The 17,303-nt window shown below is 39.0% G+C and overlaps 1 protein-coding gene across 2 annotated transcripts in view; it reads right to left on the reverse strand.

Moving 5' to 3' along the window:
* Glo1 (Glyoxalase 1) overlaps positions 1 to 17,303 on the reverse strand; it is a 103,890-nt gene that overhangs the window by 16,684 nt on the left and 69,903 nt on the right. For both annotated transcript variants that reach the window (XM_090379856.1, XM_090379857.1), the window contains exon 5: positions 11,339 to 11,406. In XM_090379856.1, coding sequence (XP_090235982.1) covers positions 11,339 to 11,406 — 68 coding nt within the window. The remainder of the gene's footprint in view (positions 1 to 11,338; positions 11,407 to 17,303) is intronic.

The following is a 17,303-nucleotide window of genomic DNA, read 5'->3' on the forward strand; positions in this document are numbered from 1 at the left end:
AAATGGTTCCACATTTTTTTTTTTTTTTTTTTTTTAGGCAAGTTTTCTTCAGATCATCATATTGGCATCATAATCTCTTTCTCTCTCTCTCTTTTTTTTTTTTTTTTTTTAAATATTTAACTTAACTGACTTCTGCATTGGAATATTATCTTCAATAAAATTAGTCTTTCCATTTCAATCCTAATAGCCGGCCTAGTCCTAGTTGCTTGCAGTGGAACAGCTATCTTTCCCGCTGATAAAATTAATTTTTTATAATTGTTCTTACAGTTAAACTTGCAAGTCCTAAATTATGGCACACATCCGCTTGTCATTGACCGGAATCGATTCGCTTCAAAACGTGTAATTTAATTTTCAAATTCAGTCTTTTTCTTACATTTATAGTCTTCATACTGCGCCCAGACGTTGTTGCTTTTTCATTCCTGTCGGTCATTATTAGCTCTTCGAAAATATAACCGCGTTGGTTGAATTAATTATGATACAATGTTCAAGTAAACTTTCCGTTACGCACGATGTCTAATACTGTACTGAGTGATGACTAGACTTCGGATAAATGCATATAACCCAAATATTACATGCAATATATTTGATAATTTTTTAAAATGTTGATCTCGGAACTACGTAACAAGTCACTGTACTGCAATTAAATTAGCGTGCGAGAAAATTTCACTGAGCGTGGGAACATTTTTCAAGTCGGCGTGGGAAACATTTTAATGCTGTTTTGCTATTCATTTTCAAGCTATTGACTCCATCAAATGAAACGATTTCGTTAAATATGTCAAAAAATGTAATCTGTAAAAGAGCGTTATAGTGATCTGCGACAGCGTTATAGTCAGATACTGGTTATAATATAAGAACAGCGTTATAGCGAATCAGCGTAAAGCAAACCGCGTTATAACGGGGGCCTGCTGTACCACCTTTCTTTAAATCAGTATAATTATTATTGGTAGTAGCAGCTGGGAATCCAGCAGAAGTGGATACCATATTCACATTCATGGAGAGGGAGAGAGGACTTTCTGCTTAAGTTGAGACAGAACTGGGTGAGGATTATATCTCACTGAGAGTAAAGCCTGTAAGACACTCGAAGAATCAGAATATAAAATGAACCGTTGGTATTGGCATTTACTAATAAGATCCAAGGCTAACTCTGCAGGGCGTGCAGCTCTGCAGGAAATATACTGCATTCAGGGAGAATCTGCTCTGACATAGTGGTCACTGTATAGACAGCAGCAGATCTTACATATGATTCCAACTTTGAACTATCTGTGTAAACTGGTGCGAAGTCAGAATGTTCAGCTTGGTGTGCTGAATAGAGCTGCAGGTAGACAGACGATGGAGTATCTGACCTTCCCCAGTTTTTAAGGGAAAGTCACATGTAGGAACGTGAGCATGGCAGGTTGGAATGGGGTGCTTTGGTGACCGGGCAACATTGTCTACCTTGATTTTAAGTTCTCTGAGTAGCTCTTGGAAATGAATACCAAAAGAAAGATTGGCAGTCTGACAGGTGTTGTACAAACTTTCCCATCATGGCTCAAAAATGGATGGCCACATAGGATGGTCTGGCAGGGATTTCAGTTTTAAAGCATACTTCAGAGATAATTGCTTATGTCAAAGCAATAAAGATGGCTCATTTGCTTCAACATATAGGCTCTTGACAGGAGATATTGATATGCTCCAGTAGCAATATGGAGAGCCTGACGATGGATAGGGTCCAGCCATCAAAGTACACTGCTTCTGGCTGATGCGTTTATTTGGGACCCATAGTCTATTCTAGACTGTACAAGTGCACAATAAATATGTAGTAGGATGCATCAGTCTGCACCCCAAGATGTAGAGAAGAGAGCACGGAAAATATTCAGGCCTCTCAAGCACTTTGTACGGAGTTAATGGATGTGATCCAGAAAAGTCAACTTTTTATCAAATATGAGTCCCAAAAATTTTGTCTGACACTACTGGAATAGCATTTTGTCCAAGCCTTAATTCAAGTTCAGGATGATGATTACACTTGCTACAAAAGTGTATGCAAACAGTCTTCAGCGAGAACCTGAATCCATTATCAAGTGCCCAGGAAATAAGACGATTAATAGTTTGTTGCAATTGGCTTTCAATAACTCTTGTGTTACATGACTGAGAAAATATGTTAAAGTCATCAACATAGAGGGTGCTGTTTACCGTTGGAGGAAGTTGTTCTGTGATGGAATTTACTTTAATGGCAAAAAGTGTTTTTCGACAAGTTGTTCTGTGATGGAATTTACTTTAATGGCAAAAAGTTTTTCGACAAGCTTCATGAGTTAACATGAGGCTATAAATACAAGTTTTCTCAAAAAAACAGGGATGTATTACCAACGTTTGATTATTACTGTCATTATATGGGAACCAAAATAGTTTATCTTCTAACCTAGTTTTAGTGGAATCAATGAATTTTTGGGTTTTTTTTTTCCTTTTGTTACCCTTACTAATTTATTTTAGCTTTGTTTTCATTTATTTTTTTATTTTATTTATAAGAGATTTTATAAAGATTTCTAAATCCTTGAAATTAAGTCCTATCCCGAAAAGAATTGAACAGGCAAATGTACCTAAAGGATTATTACAGCTCTAACACCTCCCCTCACATACACACCCAAGAAACCACTACTGTGAACATCCCAGGCAGAGAGAGACCCCTTCTTTCAGTGACAATATCATCAACTCCCTTTCATGGATAGATTCATTCCATATCAAATATTCAACATGATGTTGATCTTTTACAATTGTCAAAGAGGTAGGATATCATGGAGACATACAGGAGCAACTTAAGCTAACAATTAATTTCTAAACATCCAACTTTTCTCTTTGTTCAACTCACCTAATTGCTGTGCAGCTTTACTATATCCACCCTCCCACCAGTGATGCAACAAACAGCTTCACTAATTGCCAAGAAACCTTAGGTGTTTTAAGAAAATTATTTAATGCCATGAAGAGGCAATTATAGTTGTCCTGTATAGAAGATAATTCTGCCATAAATATATAATAAAAGCAATCAAGTATTTTCTTTTGTCATGATGTTACAAACAGACATGTAATAAAGATAATATATAGTTGGTTAAAAATCCAAGTCTTCATCATGATTCCTAGCCAGAGTACACCTTGGTGGGGGGGGGTCGGATATCTCAGGTCTTCTGCAAGGGATTTATAAGGAGCATATTGTCATGGGCCTGGTGAAAAGGTACTTTTTTTTAAATTAACTTCTTTATTTGTCAAAATTATTAACAGCACCTTGCTATGTTTACTAACTCTTTCCTGTACATTCAAGTTTTCCATATTTTATTATCAGTGAACTTAATTTACAGTACACAGAGCACTAACTGACTTTAGTTAGTTAGTGCTCTGTGTACTACTCTTGGCAAAATGAACTAGAGAGTAAGGATCCTACATGAACTTGGAAGGACTGGTTGGGTAGAAAGTTTTTAATAAAAATGGGTTGATGCTCTCTGAGGTTATGCAAATCTTTTAAGATGCCAAATCTCCAAGTTGTGTCATATACTTTCTCCATATCAAAGAATACAGACACCAGATGTTCATGTTTTATGAAAGCACCCTGGATGGATGTTGCCAGTCTAACAAGGTGGTCCAGAGTGCACCTGTTCCTTTGGAAGCCACACTGGATGCTGGAGAGAAGGTTTTTTGATTCCAAATACCATATTAAATGAAAATGAACCATTCTTTCCAGTATTTTGCATAGACAGCTAGTCAGAGCAGTAGGACAGTAATTAGTAGGAACTTTAGGACCCTTTCCTTGCTTTGCAACGGTAAGAATGATTACCATGCACCAGGCATACAGAAACTGCTAATCCACAGAAGGTGTTTAATCATTTCATAACAGATTCCATCTGGTCTAACAGCAATTGCTTTAGAAAGGGTGAAAGCTCTTAAGTTCCTCTATAGTGAATGGACCGTTGCAGGGATGAAGACCCTTTAATGAGAAATTAAGTGCCTCTTTTTCACATTTTTGTTTCGTTGTTTGTTTGTTTGTTATTAGGAGCATTAGCAACTAAGGCCATATTGCTCCGTGAATATGCGGTGGTCATTCCCTGACCTTTCCGCATCCTCCGTATTTGGTGGTGACGGGCTCGAACCCCGGTCTAATCAAGAAGCGTGTGCTACGCACTGCTGCTCCTTCCCACCTGGCTACGGAGGCGCCATTTTTGTTTCAGGACCAGGAATTCTGGAGAACAGGAACATATCACAGAGATTTTAGAAAAGGTGTCCCCAAGAGAATTGGCTATTAAGTTGATATGCTCCAGTAGCAATATGGAGAGCCTGACGATGGATAGGGTCCAGCCAACAAAGTAAACCGTAATGAATGCACTATTGGGTAGGCAATAGTGCATCCATTATACTCTAGGATTGAGGAAGGATAAGATGTATATTTTCTCTTCATTTCCCTGATTTTATCGCATACCACCTTAGTACTAGTGGACTTGGTAATTGATGATGTGAAATGGATTCACGATTCCTTTTGACTCTGACAGTGGATGTAGTGTGCTTTGGCTTGTGCGAATTTTTATAAGCTTGACAGTGGAAGGATATCGTCGAAATATTGTTTTGAGCCTTTTTGCTGCATTCTACCATGATTTAGGAAATGGTGGAAACCAGGTGGATGTTTTGGGAATTGCAATTGAAGCTGCTTGGATGATATTTTCTGTAATGTACATAACTGCATCATTGATAGGTTCCTGACTGATCACAGTGATGTCAAAATTTGCCTGATGTTGAAAGGCTTTCCAGTTAGCCAGATTGATCTTCCACTGTGATAACCTAACAGGAAAACACGATCTCCCATTAATTAGGGTGGTCATCATGGGGAAGTGATCACTTCCGTACGTGTTTTCCTCCACCTTCCAAGTAATTGAAAGAAGGAGAGCAAACAGAAAGATCAATGGCAGAAAACGTATGGACAGGCACATGGAAAAAAGGTTTTGATTCCCACATTTGGGAGGGAGATGTCACTGTCACTGAGCATATACTCTATGACTCGTCTCCCTCCAACTGATGCTAGCACTACCCCACAGGATGTTGTGTTCATTAAAATTCCAAAGAAGTAAGAAGGGAGTGAGGCAACTGCATTATAAGATCATCAAGGTCTTTCTGGGGGATATCAGTCCCATGCAGCAAACAAATAGAACGTATAGTTAACAAAAATCCCATTGTAAGGTGAACTGCAACAGCCTGTCTATGCCGATTGTAAGATGCAAAGGCTGAAATAGGGTCTGGGTGCCCACAAGGATAGCCACTTGTCAATGAGTAGGTTTGTTATTTGTTATTTTGATTTTTAAGAGCATTAGCAACTAAGGCCATATTGCTCGGGGAATATGCGGTGGTCATTCCCTGAATTTTTCCGCATCCTCCATATTTGGTGGTGATGGGCTCGAACTCTGGTCTAATCAAGAAGTATGTGCTACGCACTGCTGCTCCTTCCCACCTGGCTACGGAGGCGCCGTCAATAAGTAGGTCCATCCACAATTCTATCCTTACGAAAAATTGTGATGTTACACATGGTGGGGCTAGCATTTGCCTTTAGGTAAGTCTCATGCAAGCAAAAGCAAACTGGCTCATACTTTTGCAGGAGAGCCTTGATGTCATCAGTATTTTACCGGAATCTATGACAATTCCATTGTAGGAATTTAGTCATTGCTTGGTTCCATCAGGTGGCTTCTGAGGTGCTGACGGCTTACTTTTCTCAGTCTTGGATTTATCTCTTTTGGGAAAGTATGGATGCTGTCCCGTGTCCATTTTCTTCTCCATAAAGAGTTCCAAGGCTGAATTATCTGGCACCTCCTCCTAGACATCCATTTTTTCTTGGGAGTTATGGGGTATTTCAAGCTTCTTGTTCTTTTCTCCAGCAACTTCTTTCCTTACTGGAGAAGCATTAGGAGGTACAGATATAGGGGTGGCAACTGACTGATCTTTATGAGCTTAACAGGTAGCATGCAATAGGAGTGAATAACTCTTTTGGCAGTATAGTCATTTCTGTTTGGGTTCCAATGGAACATCTCCCTACTACCTTCTGAACGTAGGTAGTTTTAGGTTTTTTTTTAAGGGTTTCACTGCTTTTCTTGCCTCCTGATATGATATGTCCAGCTCTGCCTTAAGTCTCTGAATTTATTTTTATTCTTTCCACCTCTAGCATGCTCGTGAATAAGCAGGGTGCTCTCCTTGGTGCTCTCCTCGTCATCATGTTCAGTTAATGCTGAACATGATGAGGTTTCATGGTCCTTTGAAGCACAGCAAATGCACACAAGGGATCCACGACAAGCCATTTGCGAGTGTCCATATTTCTGGCACTTAAGGCACTAAAAAGGATTTGGCACACACAGATGCACTGGATAGTTAACATAGCCAGCTTTGATCTCATTAGGAGATGCTGGTGAATTAAACATCAAAATGATATTTCTAGTGGGAACAAGTTTCCCATCCCTATGCATAAATATACATTTTGCAGCTGTCATTCCCTGGGGTTTTAATTCAGAACAGATATCCTCTTCAGTCACATCCATAAGATCCCATTCGGCAATGACACCACGGAATCAGTTCAATGTCTTGTGCCCATCACTGTTATCCCCACAAGACATTGAACTGATTCAACGTCTTGTGGGGATAACAGTGATGGGCATTTTCCCCATAGATGTAACTCAGAGGAGCTGTTTTGAATGTTTGTCACTTTGATTGCCTGATCAAAGCAGTTTGACAGATTTTGGAGAGCCTGCCAACCTTTCCAAACCCTTCTGGATAAAGAATGGTTTGGAAGGATTGACAGGATATCCTGCCTTTACCCAGCATGGATAAAGAAGGGTGACATTTTTCTTAAGGGCTTCTCACTAGCGGAGTGAATTATCAGGTAACAAAGTGTTGGACCTGATATGACTTTGGTTTTCTGTCTTTTTTCAGAAGTTACATTATCTGAGTCAACAGTCAAATTTTCAGATAGGGACTGGGTTGGGGGGGCCCCCCAGAAGAAATACTTTTATCAGGATTCATGAGGTTTTTATTTCTGTTCAGCATCCAGGCTCTCCACCCACAACGTAGCCTAAAGGGATACCCACTACTCTACCCGGAAAGCAATAAATGCACTCAGGATTGGGACACCATGGCTACCTGGACACTATACCTGCATTGCTGCCATCCTGAATTCTGTCCCTCAGACCATGAGGGCAGGGACATGGCATTGACAAGGTTGAACCCATTAGCTGATTGATCTTGGTCGAGCCATTCAGTACCACCCGTCCTGCTGAAGCAGGGGGCAAAGTGGTGTATTGAAGCTGGGTCCCTCGACCACCAGGATCCCCTCTTTCTGAATTTTCACAGGTTGCAGCGTACAGCAAACATGTCAGATTCCTATGATGTTGGCCTGGAACCTAGGCTGGAACTGGATCCCAGTGATGCTAATCTGGCAAACCAGCAGTGTCATTGGAAGGTCCCCTCACTATGCGCAGGTGCTCACATCGAAGGGTCATACCAACTAAGAAATACTCTTCAAAGCATACAACTAAATGGAAGTCAGATGAACTAATGAGACTCGTGGCAGAGAAGAAAAATGCATATAAGTTAATAGGTGATACAGAAGCCTATGGGAGATATAAACTAGACTGCAATCAAGTTAAAGAGATGAAGCAAGCTATGGCAGATTACAAGAAGGAACAGACTTCCATCTGTTGTTGTGGAAGTTGATAGCTTAAATAAATTTAAGGCTGAACTAGACAAACATTTGAAGTGACTGGATGGAGGTGAAATGGAAAGTTTTTTTTTTTTTTTTTTCCTGATGCTCTAAGGATTGCCTTCTTGCATCATATGCCTCAACTAATGCTAATGCTAAAGAAGTCTCTTGAAAAGAATAAAAGATCATATAATATAAGTAAAGAAAGAATTCTTTACTTATATTAACAGTGGAAGAAGGAATTGAATCACATTGGTACACTTGATATTGATGGTTTTAACTGCTGACAAATACAAGGTGCTGCATATGAGTAGCCCAGATTAATGATCAACTATGTGGTAATACACTCAGGTTGATGGAAAATGAAAAAGATCTGGTGGTAATTGTGCAGTCAGATATGAAGTTTCCGGATCAGTGTAGAGAGGATGCCAGAACAGCTCATGGGGTTTTTGTCAATGATATATGAATCTTACTAGAAGATATAAGGAGGCGATTACATTGTATAAGGCAATGGTTAAGCCACATCTTGAGTACTACATACCAGTCTGCAGGCCAGGCTTCATTTTAGGTGGGATGTTGTTGTTTGGTTTTTTTTTATGAGCATTAGCAACTAAGGCCATATTGCTCCGGGATATGCGGTGGTCATTCCCTGACCTTTCCGCATCCTCCATATTTGGTGGTGACGGGCTCGAACCCCGGTCTAATCAAGAAGCATGTGCTACGCACTGCTGCTCCTTCCCACCTGGCTATGGAGGCGCCTTAGGTGGGATGTAGATCTGCTGGAATGGCTGCTGAGAAGTGTAAATAGACTGGTGAGGTCAACAGAATGGTAGTCTTACCAAGAAAGACTTCAGTCCTGCAAATTTCAGCATCTAGAGACTAGTCACCTGAAAGGTGATTTCATTGAGGTGTTTAAGGCTTTGAATGGATCGAGTAAGCGCAATGCTGATGGCATTCTTCTTCTTGATCAGACTACACACATGAGGGGGCATAAATTAAAATTGACAATGGATGGTTGCAGGATAGAAGTATGGAAGTTTGCCTTCAGCTAGCTGGTGGTTGTTGTTGGAACAAAGTTTCACCTGATGTTGTGGAAGTGGGTAGTTTTAAAATTCAAAGAAGAAGTAGAAAACTATTTGAGGGGATGGTCAGGTGATGTGTGTTTCTTTTTTTGGCTGATTCTTTATAAGCTTGCATTCTTGAGTCATTTGCTGCTACTAATATTAATACTAATTTCCTTATAAGTGGGATTACGACCTCACCAAATCTACTAGCATTTGATAAATTGATAAATCATTCTGCACTTTTTTGCATTAAAACATAGACACCACTTTTCCAACCATTCTTGAAGCCTATCCAAATCATCTAGAACGAGAGATGTTTGGATCTAATCATTAACTACTCTTCCGATCTTGACATCATCAGCAAATTTTGACATCACACTCAGTATGCTTCTGTTGATGACATTTAAGAAAATAAACAAAACAACAGAGTTCACAGTACCAATCCTTGAGAAGTCCCAACTTCTGATATTAGCCCTATGCTTTATTTTGAAATTTAGAATTTCAGTAAAATAAGAGCAAAATGTTACTGGTGCATTTCCTTTAAATAGAATGGCATGGATACTACTTTTTCATAATCCATTATGATTGTTAAAAAGTAGTGTTTTGTTACTTGTAGAAAATGGATTAAACTAATAATGTCACTTCCAGGAAATGGATTAAAACTAATAAAGCTGCTTTCTTCTATGAAACAGATGAACTAGAATGGCAATTGTTTGTATCATGAAAAACAGGAGTGTTATCTTTCAGGGAATGTGTGCACAAGTTGAAAAAAATTGGTGTTTGACACTTTTCTAGTTCTTTCATGTAATTACTCTGTGAAAAACCTAAAATATCTAAGATTTAAAAACATCCTGAGTAAATCTAGGTCTATATTTAGGAAGGTAGAGGAAGTTTCAGTCATTAATCTTCCACCTAACAGGTCCAGTGCAACCACTGTCAGGATGAATACGACTTTCCCTTTAGAAAACTGTACTGTATTTTGATTGAAAACATAACTTTTGTTACATGATGTGTATTCTTCAGAATCATATCTATCTTAATGTCTCTCAGGCTAAACCGACTGGTCTGTAACTACTACTTCAATATTAGAACTGCTTTTATGTGGGGGGGAGAAATATTACCTCTTCCCCATTCTAAAGGAATTTCTCCCAAATCCAGTCATTGGATTTGGGAGAAATTCCTTTAGATTGGGGAAGTAGTAATGTTCCAACTGCCTCCCGCCATCAACTTCATACGACTTATTTACCTTTAGGCGCAAAAGGTTTTCTAATAAACAATTGAGTAATTAAAATATTACTAATTTCATACTGCTCAGCTTCACTCAGTTTCTCCTCGCCACAAAGGGTTTTTCTTCCATAAAGATCAATGCAAAGTACTCATACAATTCATCAGCAAAATGAGTCAGGTAATCCAAGACTTTCCCTCACTCATTACAAAGTTCAGATCTGATTTATTCTTTTCTTTATATTTTTCATATGTGTAAAAATAAGAAACAAGCAGATCTTGACTTCTGATTTGGTCTTTCCTCTCTTAGTCAGCAATTTGTCATAATCAGAATTTTCTTTAGATAAACTTGCTGCTATTACAGGCTTCAGTTCTTATGTTCTACAATTTTCCTATGCTAACTTTTTACTCTCTATTAAATCGAGTAGGTCTTTATTTATCCGTCTTGGCACACACACACACACTATCCCTGTTCTGTATTTTCTTAATGGCATGTGTATGCGTTTCTGACTGCTGTGACTACATCAGAATTGCTTTAAAGGAATTCTGAAGTATTTGTCCCTCATCCCCATTCATGCTATCTGCTCATATGATAGCAGCTGTGTAGTACCTTAAGGAATCCCAGTGCCCTATCCTGAAATAAAAACACATGCCTTTAATAGCTGCAATCTCTCTCTCTCTCTCTCTCTCTCTCTCTCTCTCTCTCTCTCTCTCTCTAAGAACTATAATTAATCCCCACTAATGGTTTTTGCAATTGTGTTTTTAATAAAATTATAACAATTACAATACATTACAAAAAGTTTTAAACAATTTCACACCTGCTCAAGTTGGTGATTGCTGGCCAAGCTAATGGGAGTAGTGTTAAAGTAGTTTTGGGTAAGATATTACTGATGAAAGGGGAGTATGTGGGTGGGGATAAATAAAATTTGTAGGTAATAAAATAATAATTCTGTATTCATAAAATTCAAGGCTCCAAAATTCACATGCATGGTGACATAACAAAGAAAAAATGAACTTGAAAAGACATGACATCGGTATGATGTGGGAATGCCTGTATAACTGATAATACGCCAGCTGTTTGTTTGTTTATTTGGTTTTTAGGAGCATTAGCAACTAAGGCCATATTGCTCCGGGGATATGCAGTGGTCATTTCCTGACCTTTCCGCATCCTCCGTATTTGGTGGTCACGGGCTCGAACCCTGGTCTAATCAAGAAGCATATGCTACGCAATGCCGCTCCTGCCCACGTAGGCGCCCAATACGCCAGCCCTATAATTTTAAATGTAAACTGATTGCTATTGGATTTAGACAACATTTTAGAGTCAAAAGCAAGGAAGTAAGCTAGGGAAACAAATACTCACCAAATCCCCTAGGTTCACTATTTCCATTATGGTAATGAAAAGCTGGATCATCTTCTGTACCCCAGTTACTGCAATAAATAGTTTAAGTTTTATATTTAGTTTATATTTTTCTTTTATATACAGTAGACTCTCAATTTCTGGGATAGATGGTAAAAAAAAAAAAAAAAAAAAAAAAAATTCCCATATAATCAATTTTCTTGTTAATTGAAAAATACAGTAAGTCCCTGACATACGGTAAGAGATACGTTCCAAGACTTACATAAATCGAGTTTAACGTAACTCGTGAATGACTAATAAAATATTGCTAATATATTCCTGATATGCCAAAATTACAAAATATCCTTAGAAGAATGAAGAAAAATAGTTATATATTTTTAATTAGTTCAATTAAAGTAGCCAGTGAAGTAGCCAGAGTGGCACATAAAAAGGAAAAAAAAATGCATGTTATTGTACTGTAAAACTGATATGTATTTTGTAGTCTTGGTTATTATAGTTGATTTTATTGGTGCCGATCGCTTCACCGCTTCTCGTATTCTGTCTTTCTCCTTTATTGTGTTCACCGTTGTCACTGACAAATCTGAATTCCACACGATATTTGTTAATTTTTTGGCCATTTTCATACATCCTTATTATTTTAATTTTCTGATGCAACTTAATCACTTTCCTTTTCAACCTAGATTTACTAGTACCACTGTCACTTACTGTCTTAGTCAGCACCATGATAACAGTCAAAATTAAATTTTCTGAAAAGAACTTCACAGGGTTAAGGCGAAAACTCACTATTATCACCCCACTCACATTTTACTAAAGCACATTTCTGGAGGTCACTACCATAAAACAATAAAAACAATTTGCACTTTCCAGATTATTGGGCTTTTCTGTTAGTGCAATTCATTATAAACAGGTAGTACACTCAATTTTATTGCATTTGCAATAATACCGATAGCTGGAATTCTGTGGGTTTTTATGTTATTATGGTGAAATGTGTGTCTCCTTCACCGAAATCTTCAGTCTTATTAAAAATATATAAATAATGTAACCTAAGTCCAAAGCTACATAAGTCTGCAACTTACTGTATTGAAAAATGTTCAGCAACCTACGTAAAAACTATGGTGACAGATAAAAAAAAAAAAAAAAAAAACTTACCATGCACTACTTGCGTGTCCAATACGATGCTTCCCTTTATTTTTTACAATGACGTGTATGGTTTTGTCACCAATATTATAATGGTTCTTTAGAGATTTAACGGATGCACTGTTTTCAAACTTTTGAATAATTTCAAGTTTTTATTTAATTGAAAGCACTATACAGTGCTTTCAATTAAATTTCAATAAACTTATACAGATTAAAATTAAGTAAAGGCGTGGGAAACTTCTTAAAAATCAAGCCATTGAAATGCAGTCCATTCCCAGTTCCAAACAAGTACATTATAGCCATCAGTGTGCTATTATCACTGGTAGAAATGGCACCAGTTATCTTCAATCTTAAGTTCATTTTAGTTCATTTTAAGTTCCGGATCAGCTAGTGTATAATCTTGCTACTTCTACTCTGCCAGATAGTGACTGGAGGGAGTCCGAGTAGTGTGTATGCGGGGAGCATTGTCGAGGCCACATTATGGTCCTTGAGGTTGTCACAGACATTCTCTCAGATATGCCAGACAAGCTGTTCTTGCTACCTGGGAGTCTAAAACACTGATGGAACTGATATTCGGGTGACACTCAAGTCAAGTGGACCCAATTTCGGCGAAGTCCGGACCGTCTATGACAGCCAAATCCTCTGCTTGCACCTTCACGATGGTGGGACTGTTAGTAATCCTGGGTATAACCTTCATGCACAAGTACATGGTGGGTGACCACCCAGGTGTGAACCAATGTAAGCAGGGGTCGAGGTGTGGCGCCCACACCACATGGAGGAACGCCGCCCTTCTATGTTACCAGGCAGTACTAGGTGGTAGATGACTCTCATCAACCGGTGAAATAACACCACTTTGCTTATTGGAGGCTTGAAGTGGTGGAACCCATGTTTAGTCTCTAGAGCTAAGTTCCGGCCAACCCTTCCCTATCTCTTCCATCATGCAGTATGATTGATGATTTTTGAGGTCATGATGAATGTCGTGGCGAGATCCAATATTCCTTACATTTCGAGGGTACAGCTCTAAAACGGTGTTCGCAGGCCGGCCACTAGATAGTACACCGGACCAAACCTATTGGTAACTCTCTAGGAGGCTTCCGGATCAGCTAGTGTATAATCTTGCTACCTCTACTCTGCCAGATAGTGACTGGAGGGAGTCCGAGTAGTGTGTATGCGGGGAGCATTGTCGAGGCCACGTTATGTCAAGGATCAGGGTATATTCTTACCACGTGTACACCATATCCAAAAATTTCATTACTTCATACAGCATGTCCCACCCACTTTTTCTTCCTATTGAATACACCATGAATTGTCAAAATAATAGAGCAAGCTTATCTGCGAAAAGATCTAAAACTCCCAAGGACTTCCTAATTCATTTCACAAATATACGTGGTCTCAATTCCAATCACAACGATGTCCATTTCGACTTGCAGTCTTCCAAACCCCATGTACTTTTTCTGACTGAATCTCAGTTATCAGTTGATTCAACTACTGCTCATCTCAGATGTCCAAATTATTTGCTGTATGATTCCTTTCGCCTCAAAGGTGGTACTTGTGCTTATGTCCATTCTGATATTCCCTGTCAGAGACTTGGCAATTTGGAATCTCCTCTCTTTGATCTTTTCTGGCTAAAAATCTGTTTGTTTGTTTGTTATTTGGTTTTTAGGAGCATTAGCAACTAAGGCCATATTGCTCCGGGATGTGCGGTGGTCATTCCCTGACCTTTCCGCATCCTCCGTATTTGGTGGTGACGGGCTCGAACCCCGGTCTAATCAAGAAGCGTGTGCTACGCACCGCTGCTCCTTCCCACCTGGCTACGGAGGCGTCTGGCTAAAAATCTCTCTACCTCATTGTGTAAAATTCATCTGTTGTCTCTACCGTTCTCCCAACTCCACTAATCACTTGGAGCTCTTTGACTTCCTCTCTTTGCAACTTGACTTTCTCCAGTCCAGCTTTCCTAACAGTGAGGTAATTTTCTTTGGTGATTTTAACGTTCACAACTCCAGCTGGCTTCCATTTTCTAGTCACACCGACCCAGCAGGTCGAGATGCTGAGGCTTTTGCAATTACTAATGACCTAGCACAGATTGTTCATTTACCTACAAGAATACCGGACAATCCTAATCATACAGCCAATACGCTTGATCTTTTTCTCACAAACAACCCTTCTAAGTACAAGGTTGAAGTGAGAGGTCCTTTAGGCACTTCAGATCACAACTTGGTGATTGTCTCTTCTCCAATGGAACCTTTATCTCATGGCTATTCCCAACCTCGTATTGTTTGGCATTACAAGAATGCAAAATGGGATGACCTGTGAGACTTCTTTTCTTCTTTTCCTTGGTCGGATTACTGTTTCAAAACTTCTGATGTCAACGTTTGCTCAGATCGTGTCAGTGAAATTATTCTTGCAGGAATGGAATCCTTTATCCCACACTCCACTTTAAAATCTCGTCCTTTATCTAAACCTTGGTTTTCCAATAAATGTGCTAAGGCTGTCCAAGAGAAGAATGTTGCATATCGTAATTGGCTTGTTTCTAATTCTTCAGTTTCATTTTCTGCCTACACCAAAGCTCGCAACAATTGTAAAGCAGTTATTAATCAGTCCAAAATAGAGTTTGAACAGGCTAAGAGTAGAAAACTTGCTTCTTGCCCTAATGGTAGCCGAGCATTCTGGTTTCTTGACAAAGCTATTGGCCGCAACTTTCGCCCATCTCTGCTCCCACCTCTGTCCAAACCAGATGGTTCTGTTGTCACTTCAGCCAAGGATAAAGCTGACCTGCTAGCATCCCATTTTTCTTCGAGCTCACGTATTAATGATCTTGGTAAAACACCTCCCACCATTCCTAACATGCTCCATTCAATGCCTCCTGTGGTCTTCCGTCAAAAGGATATCAGAAGGATTTTGATGAATCTTGATGCTAAGAAAGCTCCAGGTCCTGATGGTATTTCTTCACTTGTTCTCAAAACCTGTGCTCCTAAACTTACTCCTATTCTTTGCTGCCTTTTTTCACTTTCTTATACCAAAGGTGTTTTTCCTTCTGCTTGGAAATTTGCTCATATCCAGCCAGTTCCTAAAAAGGGTGACAAATCCCTCCCATCCAATTATCGTCCCATTGCAATTACTTCTACTCTTTCTAAAGTAATGGAGAAATCAATTAACCGCCAACTCTTAAACTACCTAGAAACCTTCCGTCTGATCAACGATTGCCAGTATGGATTCCGTCAGTGTTGATCCACTGGTGATATTCTGGCTTATGTTATCCATTTATGGACTAATTCAATGGAAAGGTTCGGTGAAACACAAGTAGTTGCGCTTGACATCTCAAAGGCTTTTGATCGTGTTTGGCATAAAGGTCTTCTAAACAAGCTTCCATCTTATGGTTTGCCAACTGTTTTTAGTAATTGGTTATCCAGTTTTCTCTCTATTCACTCACTGAGGGTGATGGTAGATGGCTCTCTGTCTTCTTACTTCTCCACTAATGCCGGTGTCCCCCAAGGTTCAGTTCTTTCCCCCACTCTTTTCCTCTTGAATATCAATGACCTTCTTCCATTGACTCAAAATCCTATCCATAGTTTTGCCGATGATAGCACATTGCATTCAACTTTCCATTTTGAGAAACCTTGTCCAGCTCAATCAGCTTCAAGTTCTCGAAAATCTGCTGCCAATTCCTTAAATGCCGATCTTCAGGTAATTCTTCAGTGGGGCAAAGACAACTTAGTTGATTTCAACCCTTTTAAAACTCAGTCTTGTCTTATATCTCGCAAAAAGGATTCTTCTGCTCCTATGCTTATCTCCGATTTCTAGGCAAAATGATATATCTCTTTTGGGGATTACCCTGACTTCTAATCTCTCTTGGTGGCACAAGCACATTACAAATATTGCTTCCTCTGCATCTAAAAAACTTGGTTTTCTCTTTCGCTCTCGGCGTTACTTTTCTTCCAAACAGCTGCTCACTCTGTATAAATCGCAAATCTGCCCTGCCATGGAATATTGTTCCCACATCTCGGGTGGTGCCCCCAAAACCTCTCTCAGGCTTCTTGATTCCATTCAGAAGAGGGCATTTAGGTTAATTAATGATTCTTCTCTAAAAGAGTCTCTCCACTCGCTTTCTCATAGATGCACTGTTTCTGCTGCATGCCTCTTCTACAGATACTTCCATGGGCACTGTTCTTCTGAATTGGCTTCTATAATTCCCGCTCTCTCTTTCAAAACAGTCCGAACACGTGCCGCCAACATCCATTTACTGTCCAACTTCAAACCCACAGAACCAACTTTTCATCTTCCTCATTTATTCATTCAACTGCCGTTTTCTGGAACAACCTTCCTTCATACGTATTTCCTGAAAATTACAATCTACAGAAGTTCAAGTCCAATATCAACAAATATCTTCTTTTGTCTTCTCAACCTCCAACCCAAGCACAATACTAAGTACTATAGGTTCTAATACCTCTCGTGTTTGTGGTTCTCATAAAAAAAAAAAAAAAAAAAAAAAAATTTAGCTGGGATATTTCTGGTAAACCTTGTTTGTCAAATATCCCAATACAAATCCTGCAGGGCGCAGTATTGATGGGCTGACACTACTTTCTGTTGAAAGGTGACAGATAGACATTCTGACTTCAGGCATGTTGCAGCTACAAGAGGGCATTGGGAAATTCTGCGGCCACTCAAAAAAAAAAGAAAAAAAAAAAAAGTTATTTACTGATATTATATACACATGTTGAATCCTTTGTGTCATCATACTAATCAAATAATAAAGTATTTTTTTTTTTTTTTTTTTTACAGAACACTTAAAATATTAAATATCAGAAATTTGTTGAAATGGAAAATGAAAAAA

Source organism: Mastigoproctus giganteus, chromosome 8, assembly GCF_048544385.1.
Source record: "Mastigoproctus giganteus isolate SK-2022 chromosome 8, ASM4854438v1, whole genome shotgun sequence".
Lineage (NCBI taxonomy): Eukaryota > Metazoa > Arthropoda > Arachnida > Uropygi > Thelyphonidae > Mastigoproctus > Mastigoproctus giganteus.